General features: G+C 36.3%; 5 protein-coding genes across 5 annotated transcripts; 3 read left to right on the forward strand and 2 right to left on the reverse strand.

Moving 5' to 3' along the window:
• Positions 1-485: 485 nt before the first annotated feature.
• Positions 486-2,264, forward strand: LOC18029731 (rho GTPase-activating protein 6). The gene is made up of 6 exons (XM_006412327.2): positions 486-659; positions 749-845; positions 1,022-1,102; positions 1,362-1,478; positions 1,553-1,744; positions 1,835-2,264. The coding sequence occupies exons 1-6, from the start codon at positions 544-546 to the stop codon at positions 1,898-1,900; spliced, it is 669 nt and encodes a 222-aa protein (XP_006412390.1). The 5' UTR covers positions 486-543; the 3' UTR covers positions 1,901-2,264.
• A 1,504-nt stretch (positions 2,265-3,768) lies between these two features.
• On the forward strand, positions 3,769-6,142 carry LOC18029732 ((S)-coclaurine N-methyltransferase). The gene is made up of 7 exons (XM_006412328.2): positions 3,769-4,015; positions 4,626-4,959; positions 5,061-5,160; positions 5,252-5,362; positions 5,474-5,557; positions 5,634-5,692; positions 5,779-6,142. Exons 1-7 carry the CDS (start codon positions 3,829-3,831, stop codon positions 5,969-5,971), a joined length of 1,068 nt encoding a protein of 355 aa, XP_006412391.1. The 5' UTR covers positions 3,769-3,828; the 3' UTR covers positions 5,972-6,142.
• Positions 5,992-7,455, reverse strand: LOC18029733 (uncharacterized protein At4g33100). The gene is made up of 4 exons (XM_006412329.2): positions 7,255-7,455; positions 6,581-6,728; positions 6,374-6,458; positions 5,992-6,282 (listed from the first exon to the last, which is right to left on the reverse strand). Exons 2-4 carry the CDS (start codon positions 6,673-6,675, stop codon positions 6,190-6,192), a joined length of 273 nt encoding a protein of 90 aa, XP_006412392.1. The 5' UTR covers positions 6,676-6,728; positions 7,255-7,455; the 3' UTR covers positions 5,992-6,189.
• A 222-nt stretch (positions 7,456-7,677) lies between these two features.
• LOC18029734 (aminopeptidase M1) lies at positions 7,678-12,506 on the forward strand. The gene is made up of 18 exons (XM_006412330.2): positions 7,678-7,961; positions 8,191-8,336; positions 8,428-8,530; positions 8,632-8,818; positions 8,891-8,984; positions 9,108-9,261; positions 9,351-9,455; positions 9,538-9,654; positions 9,808-9,921; positions 10,104-10,286; positions 10,410-10,713; positions 10,799-10,920; positions 11,007-11,104; positions 11,231-11,408; positions 11,499-11,613; positions 11,690-11,757; positions 11,869-12,024; positions 12,131-12,506. The coding sequence occupies exons 1-18, from the start codon at positions 7,746-7,748 to the stop codon at positions 12,308-12,310; spliced, it is 2,640 nt and encodes an 879-aa protein (XP_006412393.1). The 5' UTR covers positions 7,678-7,745; the 3' UTR covers positions 12,311-12,506.
• A 489-nt stretch (positions 12,507-12,995) lies between these two features.
• On the reverse strand, positions 12,996-17,658 carry LOC18029735 (serine/threonine-protein kinase tricorner). Its single transcript, XM_006412331.2, has 13 exons — positions 17,381-17,658; positions 16,796-16,970; positions 16,566-16,649; positions 16,125-16,366; positions 15,785-16,028; positions 15,627-15,706; positions 15,342-15,426; positions 14,897-15,031; positions 14,695-14,808; positions 14,202-14,249; positions 13,903-13,984; positions 13,726-13,761; positions 12,996-13,526 (listed from the first exon to the last, which is right to left on the reverse strand). Exons 1-13 carry the CDS (start codon positions 17,524-17,526, stop codon positions 13,441-13,443), a joined length of 1,557 nt encoding a protein of 518 aa, XP_006412394.1. The 5' UTR covers positions 17,527-17,658; the 3' UTR covers positions 12,996-13,440.
• Positions 17,659-20,007: the final 2,349 nt, after the last annotated feature.

Raw genomic sequence — 20,007 nt, forward strand, 5'->3', positions numbered from 1 at the left:
GAATCTTTTGTAGCCACAGAGATAGTCAAAAATGTTGCAATCAGGTCATTTGAATCCGATTCCGATTCAAAGTTGTTATAGATGATACATGACTGATGTGACCCCCGAAAAAAAAAGAGGATAATACATGATGATACATTCGAAGCTCCAAATACATTATTGATTTAGTTTTGTATTAGTGGTTTATGAAAATTCTGAATACAAAAATTTGAATACCGTAAAAGAATTTTACTTTTAACTAGCGAGGACAAAACTTTTTTAGTTTGTTTTTTTGGCGGAAATATTATTCTTTTTTGTGAAACAAAAAAAAAAAAAAAGAAAGAGACGAGACAGTGTAAAATGAAAATGAGTACCGAGTCAAATTGTCTGGGACACGAATAAATTCCTCCTTTTCCCTTTTCAGCTTTTTTCATTTTTTGTTTTCGTCACAAATCATAAAAGCGACAGCAAAAATAAATAAAGGAAAGAGAGAGAGTGAAGTGTGTATTCAATTGGTCTGGAAAAATTCAAGCTTTCGTCTTCTTGTCCGCTCCGTGACGAACGATGCTCTGTCTCAAATCGGAAGCTCTCCGTGACGATCAAACTTTAGCTTCCTCTTCTTCTTCTCCCAGCACCGATCGTAGCACCGCAAATGCTACTTTTCGTCTTCCCATCAATTGGTACTCTTCTTCTTCTTCTTCCTCCACAATGCTGGATTTGTTTTTTTTCTTTCTTTGTTGCTGGTGGTGAACTATTTCCTCTGTGACAGGGGAAGCTCGATCCGGAGGTATCTGAAGAAGACTGGTACATTCTCGAGAAGATCTTACTCCTCAGGAGATGGGTCTTTGTATTTTCCTGATCTCGATGTAATGTAGCTCTCTCTCTCTCTATATATATATATATATATCTCTGCATCTTCCATTATTATCTGATTTCTTGCTTAGTATATACCTGCAGTAAATCAAGGGTTTTTTTTAGGGGTTTAGAGTCGTCACACCAAATGGTTTGAAATTGGATTTTTTTTGTTTTTTTGTGGAAGCAGGAAAGCAAGATGGTTGATCAAAGTAGTGGTAGATTTGAAGGAAAGAGCAAATTATGGTACAAATGTGAGCTTGAACAAGATGTAAGTGAGCAAGACCCCACACTCAGATTTTGTCTAATCAACCATCTTATTCAATTTGCTGGTGCTTGTGCTCCTTAACTGTTAATTTTCGATATCAAGAAATCTGCTGGCTTTTTTACTATCACATTTTAGAAAGTTTTATCATTTACACAGCTACAAGACACTTACAGATACACCATTAAAAAAAAAAAAAAATCATTAATTGTACAACCAGGAATATTGGTGCTAGGATTGTTACTAATGTTTTGGGATGATACAGGTTAAGAGACTGCAGGAGCAGTTACAAGAGGAGATTAACTTACGGTTAGCTCTAACAAGCGCAGTTGAGCACTCTAGTTCGCCGTTCATGGATTCCCCTTGCCAACTTCCCGATAAGGTCAATCCTTTACCTTACATATTGTTGTCTTTGGTTTTTGAAGTTCCTTTTAAGACATTATTACAAATTTGCAGGCACAAGAGCTTTTGGACAGCTTAGCAATACTGGAAATCACGGTGTCAAAGCTCGAACAAGAATCAGTTTCCTTGAGATATTTGCTAAGGCAAGAGAAGAACGAGCGGCGTCTCACTGAGATCCTACAAAAGAAGTCTCATTATTCTGCACCCTCAAAGCTCACTAATGCACAAAGTTTCCCTAACAAGTTGGTATGATTCTTCTATTCAAAGTTTTTTTGTGTGGATTTTATGGTGGTTTTGTAGTGTCTTAACAGATTATTCCTTTGTGTGTTTTTACAGGTGACGAGGAAAAGAGAGAGTAAACAAGTAGTTTCTGTGGATAATGAAGCTTTACAAGTAGAATGAAGAAGCAAGGAAAGATGATGTGATCTTAGCCATTGCCAGATTGCTTGATCCATATAGTCCATGAGCAAAAGTCTTTCGAAAAGCCAAGGAGTCTTGTAAGTTTCTTCATCACTCTGGTGCTCAAATCGCCTTCCAGACTCTCCGAGCTGGTCCCTGTCCCTGAGCATCTCAACATCAAGAATTCTGGAAACTTTTGACAGAATACACAGCTCTTCTACTGCAGCTCTATTTTCTATTTCGTCGTTAGCAAATTTGGCGATATCCTATTTAGTTAAAACGCGGGGTAAGGCTTTGCACTGTAGGAGAACAGTAATTAGAAGCAGCTCAATATTCTGTATTTAAACATAGAATGCGTTGTGGTCGGCTTGTAATCACACTATATGTATAAGTTGGCAAACCAATTGATCATTTATTCTCTCTATACAGTATTTTGATTTCCACTTCACAAGGCTGTGGAGAGCAATGCCCGGCCTTGTTCTTTTTATCCAATCCAAGTTGGTCTGCCACATTTTTATCCAATCCAAACGGCACCCTAATTTCACATCCATAAGCCCATACCTTTACATCCAAAAGAAAAGAGACATGAACTAGCTGGTTTGTAGTTGCCATCCCTAATTTAAAATAAAAAAAGAAGAGTTGGTCTTTTTTTTTTCGACTCATAAGAGTTGGTGTTAATTAATTACAATTGGGTCAACAAAAGATATACAAATAGTTCTGTAGTTGTATATACTTTGATTGGTAAACTGTCGAAAAACAAAATAACATAATGATAATGCGTTAGAATTTTTTTCGGATCAGTAAAAGGTACATAATTAATTGATATTATCAATCATAGTTCATGCCTTATGGTTAATCGTTTTGTCATTCTGAAAAAATTATGAAAATGACAGTTATTTTACGTTCTATTTTTACATAATATTTTCTTTTTACATATACGGCTTCGTTACTCTATAATGTTATCCATCACAAATCATAATCTTGAAAAAGGAGTTGGCTTAACCACCTCGGATCGTAAATCAACTTGTAAACATATATTACAAAAAGATGACTTTGAAGCATTTTACATGCGCCCTCATTTGTACTAACAATAAATATTGACTATGTATAAAAGATACCGAGTTGCTTAGTACCATTTTCGGTCTATATTATATTACATATTCAATCTGACCATGACCATACAAATATACTACACATCGGATATTAAAATAAAAAATAAAAAAGAAAGACTGAGGCATCCTGATTTGAAGTATTCAGCTACCCCAAGGTTTCGGATACCCGTTAAAAAATTGGTTGAAAAACTGAAGTGCATGAATTTAACATATTTGCAATTGAAAAGGTTTGGATGTCATTTTACATGTTTTTTTTTGGTCAGGAGTTACATTTATTTTCATTAAATTATTTATCTAAACAAAATAGACGACATATATTTATCTACTATGCATAATCCTAAAATACAAGAGTGGATTAGAATTATCAAATTATCATGTGACGACCCAAAAAAAGGAAATGGATCTTTTTTGTGAAATTTTTCTTTAGTTAATTTTTGGTCGAATTTTTCATGAAATAGATTTATATAGGGCTCTGGTCTATTTTTTTTGTTTGCATAGCAAAATGGTGATATTCGATCAGTTGAACACGTGATACAAAAAGATAAGATAAGATAATTCAAAAGAAAAGGAAAAAAAAAACCCAAAACGCAAATATATACCATCTATAACTAATTGCTTTAGATTTCTGAAATCCAAAAATTAATTGTATAATTTTAAGAAAATAATGCTATATTTTCTGAAATCTTAAATTTAGAACTGTCCTATATATACATCTAAACTGATCCCACAAGGTACATACATTTACTAAGGTAACTACGGGAAAAAAAAAACTCAAGAGTCAGAAAAAGAAAAAAAAAAAAGCGAGAGAGAGAGAGAGACATGGAGAAGATAATTGGGGTAGCTTATGACATTTCAGTGAAGGCTGTTTTAACGTTGTTGGAGAAGAATCTGTTGCCTGATGTTGTCATAAGGCGCCTCACGCGTCTTCTTCTCGCCGGTAGACTCCGTTCCGGTTACAAACCCACGGCGGAGTTGCAACTCTCCGACCTCCTCCGTTTCGTTAACTGTAAGTGACACACCTATTTGCTACTCTTTGATTTCGCCTTTTTAACTACTTAATTTCTTTAAAAATTTATAATTATGCTTTTGGTTTTTTTGAGTGATTGGTGTGTAACTACGAGGTACGATACGTTTGCTTCGTCTGTGCCCCACAATACTCTGTTGTTGTGGAATAAGAGGATTAATAATTAATCTCTTTTTTGTTTTTATTTTAGTTTTTATAGAGAAATGTTAAGAAAAGTGAGTATCTTTTTCTAGTTTGGATATAGTTGTTAAGAGATCCGCGAATTTCTTTTTATAAGTAGAAATTTTACATAGTCCGTTTTAATTTTGTTAGTTGTATCTCCGGGCCTTAAGCATGTAAGACTAATTCAAGGTCTTAATTATATGATACTCGTTTTTTGTTCATGATAGATTTTGCATCTTGTCTTATGAACTGTTCACAGAAAAAGAGCAATCTTCTTCTCCAATCATATATGGGCATATCGATTGTTTCAAACTCAAATTAATATGTTGAAAAAATTACATTTGAAGAAATAGGACGTTTTTTTTTCTTCTGTTCAGAAAAATGTTTATAATTAATCTCTTATATATGAATGATATATAATATATTTCAGCTATAAAGGAGATGCCTATAGCTATCAATACCGAGAAGCCCAAGACTCAACACTATGAACTACCAACTGCTTTCTTCGAACTTGTTCTTGGAAGAAACATGAAATACAGCTCTTGTTATTTCTCAAAAGATTCAAGTAGCTTAGAAGATGCAGAGGAAGCAATGTTGGCTCTCTACTGTGAAAGAGCTAAAGTGGAAGATGGACAGAGTGTTCTTGATGTCGGATGTGGCTGGGGATCTTTGTCTTTGTACATTGCTCGGAAATATAGCAAATGCAAGTTAACTGGTCTCTGCAACTCGAAAACGCAGAAAGCATTTATCGATGAGCAATGCCGGTAATTTACTTTCCTCATTACATCCATAAGCATCAAGTTTTACTATATAATAATAAGTAGACTCTAACCATAAATGGTTCTATACTTGTCATGTTTCGAAGGAAACTCGGGATTCAAAATATCGAAATTATCGTTGGGGATATTAGCACTTTTGAGCATGAAAGGACCTATGACCGTGTATTCTCCATCGAAATGTTCGAGGTTCGGATCATTTCTTTCAAGTATCTTGTCAAAGATTTGCTAAGCTTTGCTTTACTATGTTTGGATTTTCTTTTTTTTTTTTTGGTATTAGCATATGAAAAACTATGGAGAGCTTCTGAAGAAAATAGGAAGTTGGATGAAAGAAGATAGTCTTCTATTTGTTCACTATTTCTGCCATAAGACATTTGCTTACCACTTTGAGGTATAAATAAATAGTGTCAAATTGTATTAATTAGCTTCGTGTTTAATTTATTACATCACCATTTTCTCTTGGCAATAATGCTATCTTGGGGATTATGTTGATTCACTGTAGGATTTGAATGACGATGACTGGATCACAAGACACTTCTTCAGCGGAGGAACAATGCCATCCGCAAATCTTCTCCTCTATTTCCAAGTAAATTAAATTCTATAAATTTACATGTTTGTTTCATAAATCAATCCAAACATACTGTATTATTCTCTGTGTTCAGGAAGATGTTTCGATTGTAGATCATTGGCTCCTAAACGGGAAACATTATGCAAACACCAGGTAAAAAACTCTAAAAGTTGTTGTGATAAGCAATAACAAGATAATACAACTTGTGATTGATGTTACTTTATAATACTACTTTGCAGTGAAGAGTGGCTCAAAAGAATGGACAAGGAGATAGTTGCAATTAAGGAGATAATGGAAATGACTTATGGGAAAGAGGAAGCAGTCAAGTGGATGGTTTACTGGAGAACCTTCTTCATCGCAGTTGCTGAGCTCTTTGGATACAACAATGGAGAAGAGTGGATGATTTCACACTTCCTGTTCAAGAAGAAATGATTGTATCTTTCTTCTCTGAATAATCAAAATCAGTTGTTATTTATTTTTGAACTTGTGTGTGCCAAATAAAGAATACAACATTCTCCTTCTACTTTGATTTTCTTCCTAAGTAATAGATTCCATTCCTATTGTTTCCTATCAAAAAGTTGCTCAATGAACATTCATTTGTTTCAAAGAGACAAAGTTATTGACAAGAAACATTTAAGGGTCAAGTCTCATCAACTAGATCCTGTCGAATCAGCTTGCTTTGTTGGAATCAGCTCACCATCGACCTCCAAAATGCGAGTAAGAAGCTTGCCATCTAAATGCTCCTGTTTGAATACATGAAAACCGAAAAACAAAACTCAGAAAGAGAAGATTAATAATTCAACAGAGCTGATGAGAAGTAGAGTGATGAGTTACCGAGAGACAGCCTCTGTACTTTTTCCACTCAGCAACACACTCTTCTTTATCCCATTGCCCTTTCACGAATTTCTCCGAGTACCATCTGCAGAATGTAAATCAGAAATCAGGAAAGGATTCAGCTTTTAAGCCAGGTCTATACACCAGCCAAATGCTTTCATATAAAGGGGAGAATTTGAAACGAAAAAGAAGATAAACGAAACTCACTTATTGAAGCAATTGTGGTAAGCGTTTCGTAAATCGGCGCAGGGCGAGGTAGAGGAGTGAGCTGAAGTTGATTCCTTTTTCTTCAACAAGCCCATCGTCGCAATCACTTATAATTTGTCAGCTTGGCAATTTTGAAAATCCACCAATCCTGAGAAAGAAATAATGTAAACAATGACAATATCAATCTAACGCAAGCTTCCTTACTCATCAGGCATCACAGACAGAGGAATAAAACCGAACATAACTAAAAGACGAATGATCAAACTAAAAAATGGAGAAAAGAGGAACAAAGTCATAAAATAGTAACACTGAAAGATTCCTTGACCAAAAATAAAATGAAACAATCTAAGAGACGCCACCAATAGAGAAAGCATTCAGAATTCTAGATCACAAAGATTAAAACATGATCCTTGCACATTGTCTAAAGACGTATCTTTTTTTTGTCAAATTCAGTACTGATGCCTTGTAAAGTTGCCCCCATGAAATGTAATTAATCAATTGATGTCTTTCTTTCAAAGATCAAACATATGTTTGTCTGAAGAGTATACAAACAGAAATCAAATAAAGATGATTCAGGATTAAAATCGAACAATACAAAGCTTAAAAATTTGAAGCTTTTATGAAAGAGTTATAATACGCAAAACCAGAAATGACTTTAAAAATTTGAAATTTACCCTGAATCAGATCGGAGAAGGAAGTCAAAAATTTGATTAAACCCGGATAAGAAGATGACCGAACTATGTCTCTTTGGGTAAACCCGTAAACATCAGATTACACGAGATTGTGAGCAGTCGTTGAACTCTCTGTATCACTATCAGACCAGACGACGACGACGACGAAGCTTCGGAGAAGTGTGGGAAAATGCAACCGACGTCGTTTTCGCTAGACAAATACCCTAGACATGAAAACGCCGTCGTTCTAAGTAAATTATAATTAAAATAATATATTAAACGTCACGTACAAAAAGGAATCACTTGTGATGGTCATCATCATCATCATCATCTCGCGTGGCGTACCATAAAAGTATAAAACACAAGTGATTCCTTTCACTGCAACTTATTTATTTATTTATTTCATTTATATAGAAGATATATAAAGGATCCGAGTGCGACAGAAGAAAAAAGAAGAAACTCACATTTGCACAAAAGCCCTCTCTGTGAACAAAATGGATCAGTTCAAAGGTCAGCCTCGTCTCCCAAAGTTCGCCGTCCCCAAGCGCTACGATCTCCGTCTCAATCCCGATCTCTCCGCCTGCACCTTCTCCGGAACCGTTGCCATCGATCTTGATATAGTCGCCGATACTCGTTTCATCGTTCTCAACGCAGCTGATCTCTCCGTCAACGATGCCTCCGTCTCCTTCACTCCTCCTACTTCCTCCAAGGTATTTATTTCCCATTCCTTTCTTTCGATCGCCTTCATCTTCTCGGGACGGGATTGGATGTCATCTACACAGAAGTAGGAGAAAAATATTGGATTTGTGTAGTTATTTCTGTGTTTAACATACACTAAATTGGTAGAATTAGCAATAGTTTATGTGGTTGCTTCTTATGCCTCGTTTCTGAAATTCAAGGGATTTGGGTTTATCAATTCCGTTGCTTTTTGGTTAGCAGGCGCTCGCAGCTCCAAAAGTTTCTCTCTTTGAGGAGGATGAGATCATGGTGCTCGAGTTTGGTGAGATTCTTCCCCATGGAGTGGGAGTTCTACAAATGGGGTTCAATGGGGTACTGAATGACAAAATGAAGGGATTCTACAAAAGGTATAGCATCGGGTTTCTCTCTGTAAGTAGAAATTCACGTATATATATATAAGGGTTAGTCCTCAAAGTATCGTCTTTACTCTCGGTGCAGTACCTATGAACATAATGGCGAGAAGAAGAATATGGCAGTTACCCAGTTTGAACCAGCTGATGCTAGGAGATGCTTCCCATGCTGGGATGAACCTGCTTGCAAGGTTCCACCTCTTCTTTCTCTTTGTCCCCTCTTTGAGGGTACCAAAGTGGTATTTTGTTTTTCTTTTTCTGTATCAATTCATATTGACACACTGTGCAACAGGCTACCTTCAAGATTACATTAGAGGTGCCAACTGAATTAGTGGCTCTCTCCAATATGCCCGTCATGGAGGAGAAAGTTAATGGGAATCTGAAGATTGTCTCCTACCAAGAGTCACCAATTATGTCTACCTATTTGGTAGCAATTGTTGTTGGTTTGTTTGACTACGTTGAAGATCATACATCCGATGGTAAAATTCATTTTATTCATAATTATCTTCCGTCTTGTCAAAGCTCTTAATCAAGTGCCATCTTTTACTCAGGAATCAAAGTCAGGGTATACTGTCAAGTGGGCAAAGCCGACCAAGGCAAATTTGCATTGGATGTTGGTGCGAAGACTTTGGATCTGTTCAAAGAGTGAGTCCTTCGTCCGATATTTGAAACTTTATGTGCATGCGTATTTTGGATGTATCACAGCCTCGCTTAGACATTTAGGCGTGTATCATATTCGTTGCAAAATGACTCCAATCATACTTGTAGGTACTTTGCTGTGCCATATCCCCTTCCCAAAATGGATATGATTGCAATACCGGATTTTGCTGCTGGAGCGATGGAGAATTATGGTTTAGTTACATACCGTGAAACAGCTCTTCTCTATGATGAGCAACATTCAGCAGCATCTAATAAACAGAGGGTACTGCAAACATGTCCTTATATTTTCTAGAGGAAATTTGGTTGTGCGATGTTGTGCAATAATCTAAATCAGTTAATTTCTGCTGTTAGGTTGCCACTGTAGTTGCCCATGAGCTAGCCCACCAGTGGTTTGGGAATCTTGTCACTATGGAATGGTGGACTCATCTATGGCTGAACGAGGGTTTTGCTACTTGGGTACATTGCAAATTTAGCTCTTCGTATTAATAACGATTTTGAGATTTGTTGTGAATGTATTGTTACTCTTAATCTGTTTCAGGTCAGCTACTTGGCTACTGATAGTTTGTTCCCTGAATGGGAAATCTGGACCCAGTTTTTAGATGAATCTACTGAGGGTCTAAGGCTAGATGGGCTTGAGGAGTCCCACCCGATAGAGGTAACCAAAATAACTAACTAGTTATTAGGTGGGACACAATAATGAATACTGTTGTCAATACATGTGTCGTGAAACTTTTTTCCTTTCACTATCAAGTATCAATCCCAGATATACTCTATTCCCCATTTATCATAACTCCGAAAATTTCCTCAGGTGGAGGTTAATCATGCTGCTGAAATTGACGAAATATTTGATGCCATAAGCTACAGGAAGGGTGCATCTGTCATCCGCATGCTACAAAGCTATCTTGGTGCTGAAGTTTTTCAGGTTCTGCTCATGTTCATCTTCTTCTGTTGGAAAAGCAATTATAGAACTGTTGCACTCTGATAAATATGAGATTTGCAGCTTTTATCTTCTTATATTATGCATGGAATTCATGGTGGCTTCGATTTTCATTTTCCCTGATGTATCAAAACTTCTTACCCTACTTGTATTGCTTTGGTGAGCAGAAGTCGCTTGCTGCATACATTAAAAATCACGCGTATTCAAACGCAAAGACAGAAGACTTATGGACTGCTTTGGAAGGGGGGTCAGGAGAACCTGTGAACAAGCTTATGAGTTCTTGGACAAAACAAAAAGGATATCCTGTTGTCTCAGCCAAAATTAAAGATGGAAAGTTGGAACTTGAGCAGGTTCTTAGACTTATTTCCCTTGCTAGATGTCCTGTTTATACCCTTTATATATGCCACTAAGGTTGGAGTTTTATTATGGTATCTTGTGCATGATCAACTAACTAGATTCGCTTTAAATTACAGTCTCGTTTCTTGTCAAGCGGTTCTCCTGGGGAAGGACAATGGATTGTGCCAGTAACCTTGTGCTGTGGATCATATGACATGCGCAAAAACTTCTTATTAGAATCCAAATCTGGAGCATATGATCTAAAGGAATTATTGGGCTGCTCCATTGCTGATGGTAGTGGCAAAACCAATGCGACATGTTCTTGGATAAAAATCAATGTCGATCAGGCTGGATTCTATAGGGTGAAATATGATGACAGCCTTGCGGCTGGACTCAGAAATGCAACAGAGAGCAAAAGCTTGACCTCTATCGATAGATATGGTAATTTAACCTCGCAGAAATCTGTATTCTGGTTGACATAATGGAATTTCTTTGGAGATGAACTATCCTGCTTTTTCCTTCACAGGTATTTTGGATGATTCTTTCGCACTTTCTATGGCTCTTCAGCAATCCCTGGCCTCGTTGCTCACTTTGATTAGCGCTTACAAGAAGGAACTTGACTATACTGTGCTGTCAAACCTCATTGTTGTAAGGATCTGCCTTTTTTTGTCTTTATTTTTCCCTTGGTTCATAATCTTGCTTTTGCCGCTGGCTCTTACTCTTCCTCCATACAGATAAGCTACAAAGTTGTGAAGATTGGAGCAGATGCAAATCTGGAACTGATGTCTGCGATTAAACAATTTTTCATCGGCGTTTTCCAATTTGCTGCTGGGTATGTTGTTTGACCCATATACAGAATTTTGATTCATCAACATAAAAATATTAGAGATAACTTTATGTTCTATTTACCAACCCAAAAAAAAAATCAATGCTGTTACAATGTTCATTGTTCTTACAGGAAACTTGGTTGGGACCCAAAACAAGGGGAGAGCCATCTAGATGCTATGCTGAGAGGGGAAATTTTAACTGCACTTGCTGTCTTTGGGCATGAGGAGACACTAAAGGAAGCAGTTCGAAGATTTGATGCATTCTTAGCTGATAGGAACACTTCGCTTCTGCCTCCTGACCTTAGAAGGGTTTGTTTCTTATTATTTAAACCCAACTACGCATTGAAAGTGGAATGGTGACCTTATTGTTAATTTTTGTATTGGTTGTGTGTTTCGCAGGCTGCTTATGTTGCTGTAATGCAGAGAGCCAACAAGTCGGACAAATCTGGTTATGAGTCTCTTCTGAGAGTTTATAGGGAAACAGACCTCAGCCAGGAGAAAACACGAATCTTAGGTAACTGATCTTTGCAGAGAATAAATAAACAACAAATTGTTATTCAACTACTAATGTTTCCTTTGTGGTTATGCAGGTACTTTAGCATCTTGCCCAGATCCTGATGTAGTTCAAGATGTGCTTAACTTCGTATTGTCTGACGAGGTATAATATATGGATTTTGGCATGCAACTCTGTAGAGTTAGGACATATAAGTATTCACTTTATGAACTTAACCAGCAGCAAATATCTGATCTGGGTTTCTTATTTCTTTAGGTCCGCAATCAGGATGCACTTTATGGACTTTCCGGTGTAAGTTGGGAAGGACGTGAAGTAGCCTGGAAATGGCTAAAGGAGAAGTGGGAGTATATAGGAGCCACATGGGGTTCTGGATTCCTCATTACGCGCTTCATAAGTGCAGTTGTATCACCGGTTTGTTCTTCTTAGAAAACCTTCTATGCATCCATAAACTGCTCTTGATTACTTTTTTTTTGTGTTTAGCTTGCTCATTGGATTTCTTTTGTGTTGATGATCTCAGTTTGCGTCGATTGAGAAAGCCAAAGAAGCGGAGGAGTTTTTTGCAACGAGATCAAAGCCTTCGATGGCAAGAACCTTGAAGCAGAGCATCGAAAGAGTTCATATTAACGCCAATTGGGTGGAGAGTATCAGGAAGGAAGATAATCTCACACAGCTCGTTGCTCAGCTCTCTCAAAACTAAAAGTTTTTTTTATTTAACTCAAATTGTGCGTCAAGTTTTTCTCTAGAGTTAACTAAAATTATCTGTGCCTATGGTCATGTTCCATTTGCAAACCTTTGTTGTTTCTTCTTCTCAACACTGAATTTTAAAATCATGTGACTATGGTCATGTTCCATATGCAAACCGTCAAACTTGAATTAGTTTTTATTTTTTTTTTTGAATCTAAAGTTAAATTATATTTAAAAGAAAAAATAAACGTTTTACAATTTGATTGAAAGTTCTCAATCAATAAAGTTGGCTTTTGGAAGTTCGTTTCTACTCGAAGTGACTAGTACTTCGAAGATAGGCAATGAATGTACCAAAGGTAGATAGAGGGTCGAAATGTAAACTCATTTGTCTAATACTCCGTTTTAACCGTCGAAATTTGGTAGATATACGTAAAAAGGTATCTAGTCTAGTTTTCAATTCAACGGCTTCACAATACCAAAATGGGAAAAATGCCCATTCAAATCTAGCCCTTAACTATATAAGGTGGTATACTTTGAGGGGAGAGTTAATATACTTAGGCTTAGAAAACTGACGTTCACATTGTCTAAGCCCATGATTACCATTACTGACAAAGAGCAACATAAACTTTAGTACACAATCATACTCTCGTCTCCAAAAGTTTGGTTAGAAATCGACTCCCAACAAAACTCAAATATACACTCTGTAAAGTCCTCACTCCTCGGGTGGGTCTTCAAATTTTTAGAAATAAAAGTTTGATACACACAGACGAAGGCCAAAGTATAAAAAAAAATAAGAGAGTTAAAATGTCGCAGTAAAACTGCCACTAGAGAAGGCAACATTACTATAGCCAACCTGGGCAGCTTTTTTTATATAACACAAAGACTTACTCTAATCTCTTATTTTCCCCCCTTCTCTTTCTTCTTCTTCTAATACACAGAACAATCAGGAAAGGCTAACCATTGTTAATCTCCCAACTTCTCTTCTTCTCACACTTTTTTCTTCTACCCAAACCATTTTGACTCTTCTCCTGTTTCAACTTCTGGGCTTGCTGTACATTTTCTTTTTAAAAATAGAAAGGCGTAAGATAAATTTCCTAAAGCCTGAGGAAGACCATATATCTTGAATTACTTGTTTTGGTTATTTCAAATAATCATTGGATCATCCATCGATGACACCATCTGAGCCTCTGCTGTTTCCCCGCTTATCCGCTCCACAGGCATCGCCTCAGCTGCACACAGTTATGATTATATCATTCTTTCACTATTTAAAATAAAAAAGAGATATTTGGGCGTTTACATAGAATATATGTATATATTTATGAGGTTGCCGTTAAGCCGTATAAGTGGAAGAAGCTTTTGGAACTGAACATGCAAAAAAAGGCAAACGAACGAAGCATGGAATTTTTCCAGTGATGAAACACAACTCACCTGGTGATCGATCCAGAGACATAGTTCTTGCCATCTCTACAAAGTTGTAAAAAGAACGATTCAGATTCTTCCTAATGTCTGATCAACAATAATTTCTTGTATCTCATTTACTTAAACAGATTATTAGGGACTTCTCATTGACAAGAAAAATGCAGGAGTCAAAGTCCAAGGTTCTACCAAGTGATTGACGCAACCCTTTCACAGCGTCAAAGTTCTTGTATGTGTAGCCAACAAAACTTAAATCCTTGGGAGCAAGATGCTGCACAAAATGGAAAACGTTGTCATTCAAAATTGAGACATCTAAAGAAATCAGGTTTTATATCAGACGAAAATATTTATCAACCAACAACACTTGATGATGCTTTCTTGTATCTAACACGCAGCAACATTACTATAGTTTGGAGAAATAACATCCATTTACAATTCCTTGCAAATAAACATGCTGGATAATGCAGACACTAGTAGTAATTACAAACCTTCCTGGAGGTACCCGATTTAGTTCTTTCAGGCGCAGGAGAATTCACCTGAGATGATTATTGAGAAATTCAGTAAGGGCCTCACATATCATAAAAATATTACCCAAACTTCACTTGATATATCCTTTTATAGCCAATAAAATATCCTATATGGATCAAAGAGTGGCTATTATTCATCAATTCACAAACAAACAAACAAAATTATTACGTATTATTCACTCAATACGAATGTGGTTTTAAGAGAATCACTCCCTTAAAATAGAATTATCATTTATCACCATCGTCACATGTATAAGCCGCATATTTGAAACTAATGCAAAATAAGATAGAACATGTCACGTCAAACTCATTTTAGGAAATTCTAAACTTATGTAGAGCCTTAATAATGGTATAAGTTATGATAGCTCCTAAGGTAATATGAGAGAAGTCTAATTTTCCAGGAAACATTGTTCTAACAATGCAAGAAAACGAAAAGAAAGAATTTACGGCATACTTCATCAAACTTCATAAAGTTTTGTGTATCTAGCTCGTCATTCACTTCTGGTTTGTAAGCAGCCTCCATTTCATAGAGCTTTTCCCACACAACATCCTTGAACCAGGGATGATCCTGACGCAAATTTAAGGTACAAGTTAATAAAGAAAAATGACGAGTCTAATCACAAGTACTACTAAATCTTCTCATGAAACATCCTTACCTTGATTTGCTGAGCTCCTCCTCCAGTGCCAAGTCTATGGTCGACGTTGCACAGCAACCTGCAGACAAGATCCTTTGCCTCCGATGACAACTTAGCATCCTCGGGAAATTTCAAATGATTTCTCCAATGGACAATCTAGCAGAAAGAAAAGAATTAAGACTTCATGAACATGATCACTGAACCTACAAGGAAAATGTCCAGTTTTCTATTCTGCATCTACAGAGAAAAAACGAATACAAAATAAATTGACGATGGAAACTTTACCCAATAATCAATGCATAGTTGTCAAAAATATATGAAAAGATTTTAACATGAGATTTTATGCTAACTCGGATGCACATCAAGTTTGAGTAGGACACAAGTCATATTCTTCAAGGTCGACTATTTGAAACTTTTCACAGAGAAAACTCACAGGGATAGTGAACATAACAGCAAAATGTAATACCTTTCTGCATGTCGATATTGGGTCATCAGCATAAAAAGGAGGATACCCAACGAGCATTTCGTACATAATTGCACCTAATGACCACCTAAGAGAAAAGAAATCAAAGGCATCTAAACACCAGCCCAGGAGGTTATGGAACATTGCGGAATGACAAGAAAACGACAACCTGTACAAACGGTTGCTAGCATAGAAGAATTTAAAGAGCACTATCAAAAGAGGATAAAGGCATGTACCATCGTAATAGTTCATTTTGAAAATGATAAACTGTTAAACAAACCAACTAACCAATCACATTCCATGCCATATCCTTTCTTCAGCAAAACTTCAGGAGCAATATAGTCAGGTGTTCCCACAGTCGAAAATGCCTTTTAAAAAGGAGAAACCAATCAGAGAGCAATACCGCCAGTTGTTGCCACGCAAATTTCAACAGAAGAACAACGTACTAGTTTTCTGCGATTCATCTGCCAATGCTGAAGTTGTTCCTGGGGACTGCGCCAGCTTCTTTTGTTATCAGTATCGGGAAAACATCCATCAACATCCATAGGTTCTGTAACAGCTTCATCATCGGTGGCCCGATTCTCCTGAATTGAAGGTAAAGTTCTACAATCAAGAGGCTTACAAAGCCCAAAGTCCGAAAGTTTCATGTGTCCATCTTTGTCCAAAAGAAGGTTGTCAGGTTTGATGTCCCTGCAAAAAGAATGAAACAAACAGGTCCACCAAGATGTACGTAAATATCACTGTTTGCACCAAAAGCTTGAAAACTAGATAATTTCCAAAAGCCACCTATGAATATAGTTGTATCTGTGAATGGATTCAATGGCCAGGACACTTTGAGCAATATAAAATCTGGCAACATCTTCATGTAATGTATCCTCCCTCATGAGCAAAGTCATCATATCACCACCAGGGAGGTATTCCATAATCAGATATAGATACTCGGCATCCTGAAATGAATAGTAGAGTTTCACTATATAATGGCTTGCAACCTCGGCCAGCAGGTTTCTCTCTGCTCTGACATGTTCCACCTACAAAACGTACATTAATTTAATCAGAGACTAGAAAGAGAAAGAGCCAGGTACGTTAATTCAGAGAAAACCATAAACATAGTTTGTCTTAACTGTAAAAGAGAATACAGTTCAAAGAATATGCTTGTTATTTGATATGTTGGCATATGTCTACAGTACAAGCAAGGGGCACACTATTCCAATTGTTTAAGAAGTTTACCTGTCCTCTCATGACCATTTCAGATTTCTTTAACTTCTTCATAGCATAAATATTTCCAGACTTTTTCTCCCGACATAAGCGAACCTGGAAGCCATAATCATTAAGAAAGAACCAAACAAAGAATTATCCGACTAGTATAAAAAAAAAAAGAGTATCCCGGCTAGTTTTTGCTCGAACAGCAAGAATTTGTAAGAAAATAAAAAGGTACAGGCAGTATTCTGTCGTACAACCTCACCAAAAGCACCTCTTCCGATGATTGTCAAAAGCTCAAAGTCATCAACACTTATCTTGTTCCTTTTAAGCCTCATAAACTCTGTCTCTTTTCTCTCCAGATCTTTAATCATGGTGATCTGCTCCTCCTTTGGCACTCCAGAAGAAGCTAACTTTCTTTCCAAAATCCATCGTCTGCAAAAGATAAAACAATGTGGTTACACAATGCAAGCAGCTTCTTTCACGACTTTATTAGAGTAATACAGAAATGATAATCGCTTCATTATTCTTTCTTATCAAGTTCGCTAACCACCATTAAAATCAGGAATTACTAATTGATTCAGATAATTTGGTTGCTTCACGCAGCAAAGAGAAACGTTGGCAGTACAACAGAGTAATCAGCATGCTTATCATCAAAGAGAAACAAAGGGATTCACGGGACAAGGCAAAAGGTAATCAAGCTCACACAACTAATTTTGCCCTAAACAATGTCTCCAAAATCAAATCAAAACGAACTTAAAAAACGATATTTCCAAATCTCAAATCTCTCTAAAGTGAAATGAAAAAAAAAAGAAGAACAAAACGGAATTAGAGACGATATTTACCGCTCTTTCCTATCCTGAATGTTCTTCGTCTGAGCTCGGTAGTGATTCTCGATGTACTGCTTCGCAGCCGCCACTTTCTCCATGGTCAAGCTCGATCCCAGCACCTCCTCGTCCGTACCGCCCTCTTCCTCCTGTATATCCTCCATCTCCTCTCTCTCTCTCTCCACAGTCTTCTTCTTCTTCTTCTTCTTCTTCTTCTTCTTCTCTCTTCCTTTTTGGATATAAATAGGTCTCTCGACGGGAATGACTATGGAAAGCACCTCTCTCTCTCACTCTCTCTCGCTCTGGAAATTCTTAAAGCGATGATGAGAGGAGACGGAGGATTTTACTATTTTACCCTCGGATGATGAGCCCCTAAGGGACACGTGTCGACTTTATATCGAAATGGCACTCCGTATATGGGAAAGATTCAGAAATACATCATGAGATATATATACATACAAAGCAGTCTCAGAAGATTTGTTTTATTTTCTTTATTTGATTATCAGATAAAGTTTCTAACGATTATTGTCAGGAGGGAGAGTCGTAGAGAAAAATAAGAGACTCACGCGCTCGCGATTGCGCGTGGCTGTAATTTCCAGATATGTTTGGTTGGAGAGAGAGTGTGTCGCTATCAGGGTCATAATCGGAATTTGAGGTTCGTCTTAATAGTTTATACAACGAAGCTGAAGATTTTTAGCTTCGTGATTGGATCGTGGTTGTCACACGCGCATAGGATTCGATGGATTGTGAATCTTGTTATAATAAGTATTTAACTATTATTCAAGAAACAAAAATCTAGCTGTGTCTGCCTTCTGTTTTAATTTTAAGAAAACTTTTTAGATCTTAAAATTCTTAAGTATGTGTTTAGATTTTCTACTATCTCTACTTTTGTACGCAGTCTATTCAAAATAAATACCCTTATCTGCATATATACGGACTTCTCAATTTGTTTTCAAACGTGTGTGAGATTGTTAACAGACCAATTATATTGAAACGGAAAAGGAAATTTACACCACTTTATCATTTTGCAAAACTTCAATCATTTGCAGAATATGAATTTTCTATCTCATTGCCCATTTTCTATTCCTTATATGTTTGAGCATATTGGTTATCCACGTTTAGATTGAATTAGTCGGTCTACTCTTAACTTTTTGTTTTCTTAATACATTCATGATACTACTATAATACGGAGTAGTTTATATTTTATGTAGTGCTCCTAAATACAGTTCACATTTTTTTGCTAGGAAATACCATTTCACATAGTTTTAACCATTTGTCAACATAGTGTTTTTACACATATACATGATGATAAATTTCAGTCTCACATAACATAACACTCAAGAAATCATATAACGTTATATGTCAAACGTTATCGGATAGACCAATCATGGATTTTAAAAGCTATGTTTTTCAAGTCATTATTAGGAATATAAATTAGGTAGAGACGATCTTTTTTATATGTTTTTCTTCTTTTGGGTATATGAATGAGCAGAAAGCTATGTAAACTATCAAAATTAAAAAGAGAAAAAAAATGTATTATCTTGTCTTTACAAGTAAAGAAAGAGAGAAAGGTGGTGGTGGTCTAGCTGTTAGAGGGAGCAGACCGTCAGAATGCTGCGTTGTAATCATAATTAGATACAATGAAATTCACAACAACAACAAAAGGTAAAAAAGTGTTTTGTCCATTTTTTCCCAACGACTTACACGTGGCATCATGTCAATGGCTGAGTTTAATCAAACGTAAATGGTTTTGGAGTTTAGTTCATCAGAACTTCAGGGTAGATCAAAGGAGATAAAAGGAAGGGCAAGTGGGCTTTTGTACTTTTTGTTGCGGAATTGAATGTTACACATGCAAGTTCAGAAGATTCACTATTCATATGTGCGCATATTGTTTTGTTTATGTCATTTATTTTTCTAAACAAGTAACATTATTATCTGCAGGAATAATTCTTTGGTTCATTCTCTGAAAAGCAATTAACAACCATGCTACATTATAGAAAAGAGAGATCAGAGTTATATATGTCATAACTCATGATGTTTTGCAAATTATCTATCACTCAAAATCAATAAAAATGGTTACATACTTACATGGGTCAAGGAAATATATATATATATATATATATATATATATATAACAAGCTATATTCTTGTTTTTTATGTGAACTATTATTCAAATACCGTATAAATATGATAAAGTGACAAACAATAAGACTGGAGCTCGTACATTCATATTTTAAACTAGCGTTGTAGTCTTGTAGACGATACGATTTTTTCTCTCTCTCTCTTTGAGAAGGATACAAATAGAGCTCGTGAACACAGGAAATAAACGGTGAAAGAAAATTAGAGAGTTGAAAAACAAAACAAAAATGACGTTTTGGTATTATCTTCTTGTTGTATTTTACGTGACGATTGAGGAAAATGCCAACTCGACAAGTTTCTTTTATTAGTAGTTTATTAGCAAAGAGCCATTGTCGACACCAGCCGTGAAGTATGAAACACCACTTTAATAGCAAGGCATGCCCGATTCTTTCTATAAAGACGTTCTATATCACTTATTTATTATAAAAATGGGATTATTGTATTTGATTTCATATGTACACATATATTTGACAGCCTTATTATATGACACAAACACAAAAAGGCTC

This window comes from Eutrema salsugineum, unplaced genomic scaffold (assembly GCF_000478725.1).
Source record: "Eutrema salsugineum unplaced genomic scaffold, Eutsalg1_0 scaffold_1, whole genome shotgun sequence".
NCBI lineage: Eukaryota > Viridiplantae > Streptophyta > Magnoliopsida > Brassicales > Brassicaceae > Eutrema > Eutrema salsugineum.

What these genes read in the sequence shown, in the direction of transcription:
- LOC18029731 (XM_006412327.2), top strand. Translation starts at nt 544, where the DNA reads ATGCTCTGTCTCAAATCGGAAGCTCTCCGTGACGATCAAACTTTAGCT. An exon ending in CTTGCCAACTTCCCGATAAG is followed by an intron (nt 1,479 to 1,552) that starts GTCAATCCTTTA and finishes ACAAATTTGCAG; the next exon opens with GCACAAGAGCTTTTGGACAG. An exon ending in AAAGTTTCCCTAACAAGTTG is followed by an intron (nt 1,745 to 1,834) that starts GTATGATTCTTC and finishes GTGTTTTTACAG; the next exon opens with GTGACGAGGAAAAGAGAGAG.
- LOC18029732 (XM_006412328.2), top strand. Translation starts at nt 3,829, where the DNA reads ATGGAGAAGATAATTGGGGTAGCTTATGACATTTCAGTGAAGGCTGTT. An exon ending in CATTTGCTTACCACTTTGAG is followed by an intron (nt 5,363 to 5,473) that starts GTATAAATAAAT and finishes GATTCACTGTAG; the next exon opens with GATTTGAATGACGATGACTG. An exon ending in ATCTTCTCCTCTATTTCCAA is followed by an intron (nt 5,558 to 5,633) that starts GTAAATTAAATT and finishes CTCTGTGTTCAG; the next exon opens with GAAGATGTTTCGATTGTAGA.
- LOC18029733 (XM_006412329.2), bottom strand. Translation starts at nt 6,675, where the DNA reads ATGGGCTTGTTGAAGAAAAAGGAATCAACTTCAGCTCACTCCTCTACC. An exon ending in TACCACAATTGCTTCAATAA is followed by an intron (nt 6,459 to 6,580) that starts GTGAGTTTCGTT and finishes TACATTCTGCAG; the next exon opens with ATGGTACTCGGAGAAATTCG. An exon ending in AGTACAGAGGCTGTCTCTCG is followed by an intron (nt 6,283 to 6,373) that starts GTAACTCATCAC and finishes GTATTCAAACAG; the next exon opens with GAGCATTTAGATGGCAAGCT.
- LOC18029734 (XM_006412330.2), top strand. Translation starts at nt 7,746, where the DNA reads ATGGATCAGTTCAAAGGTCAGCCTCGTCTCCCAAAGTTCGCCGTCCCC. An exon ending in AGGAGTCCCACCCGATAGAG is followed by an intron (nt 9,655 to 9,807) that starts GTAACCAAAATA and finishes AAATTTCCTCAG; the next exon opens with GTGGAGGTTAATCATGCTGC. An exon ending in TAAGTGCAGTTGTATCACCG is followed by an intron (nt 12,025 to 12,130) that starts GTTTGTTCTTCT and finishes TGATGATCTCAG; the next exon opens with TTTGCGTCGATTGAGAAAGC.
- LOC18029735 (XM_006412331.2), bottom strand. Translation starts at nt 17,526, where the DNA reads ATGGAGGATATACAGGAGGAAGAGGGCGGTACGGACGAGGAGGTGCTG. An exon ending in AGATACAACTATATTCATAG is followed by an intron (nt 16,029 to 16,124) that starts GTGGCTTTTGGA and finishes TTCTTTTTGCAG; the next exon opens with GGACATCAAACCTGACAACC. An exon ending in TATGGCATGGAATGTGATTG is followed by an intron (nt 15,427 to 15,626) that starts GTTAGTTGGTTT and finishes CTTTTCTCTTAG; the next exon opens with GTGGTCATTAGGTGCAATTA.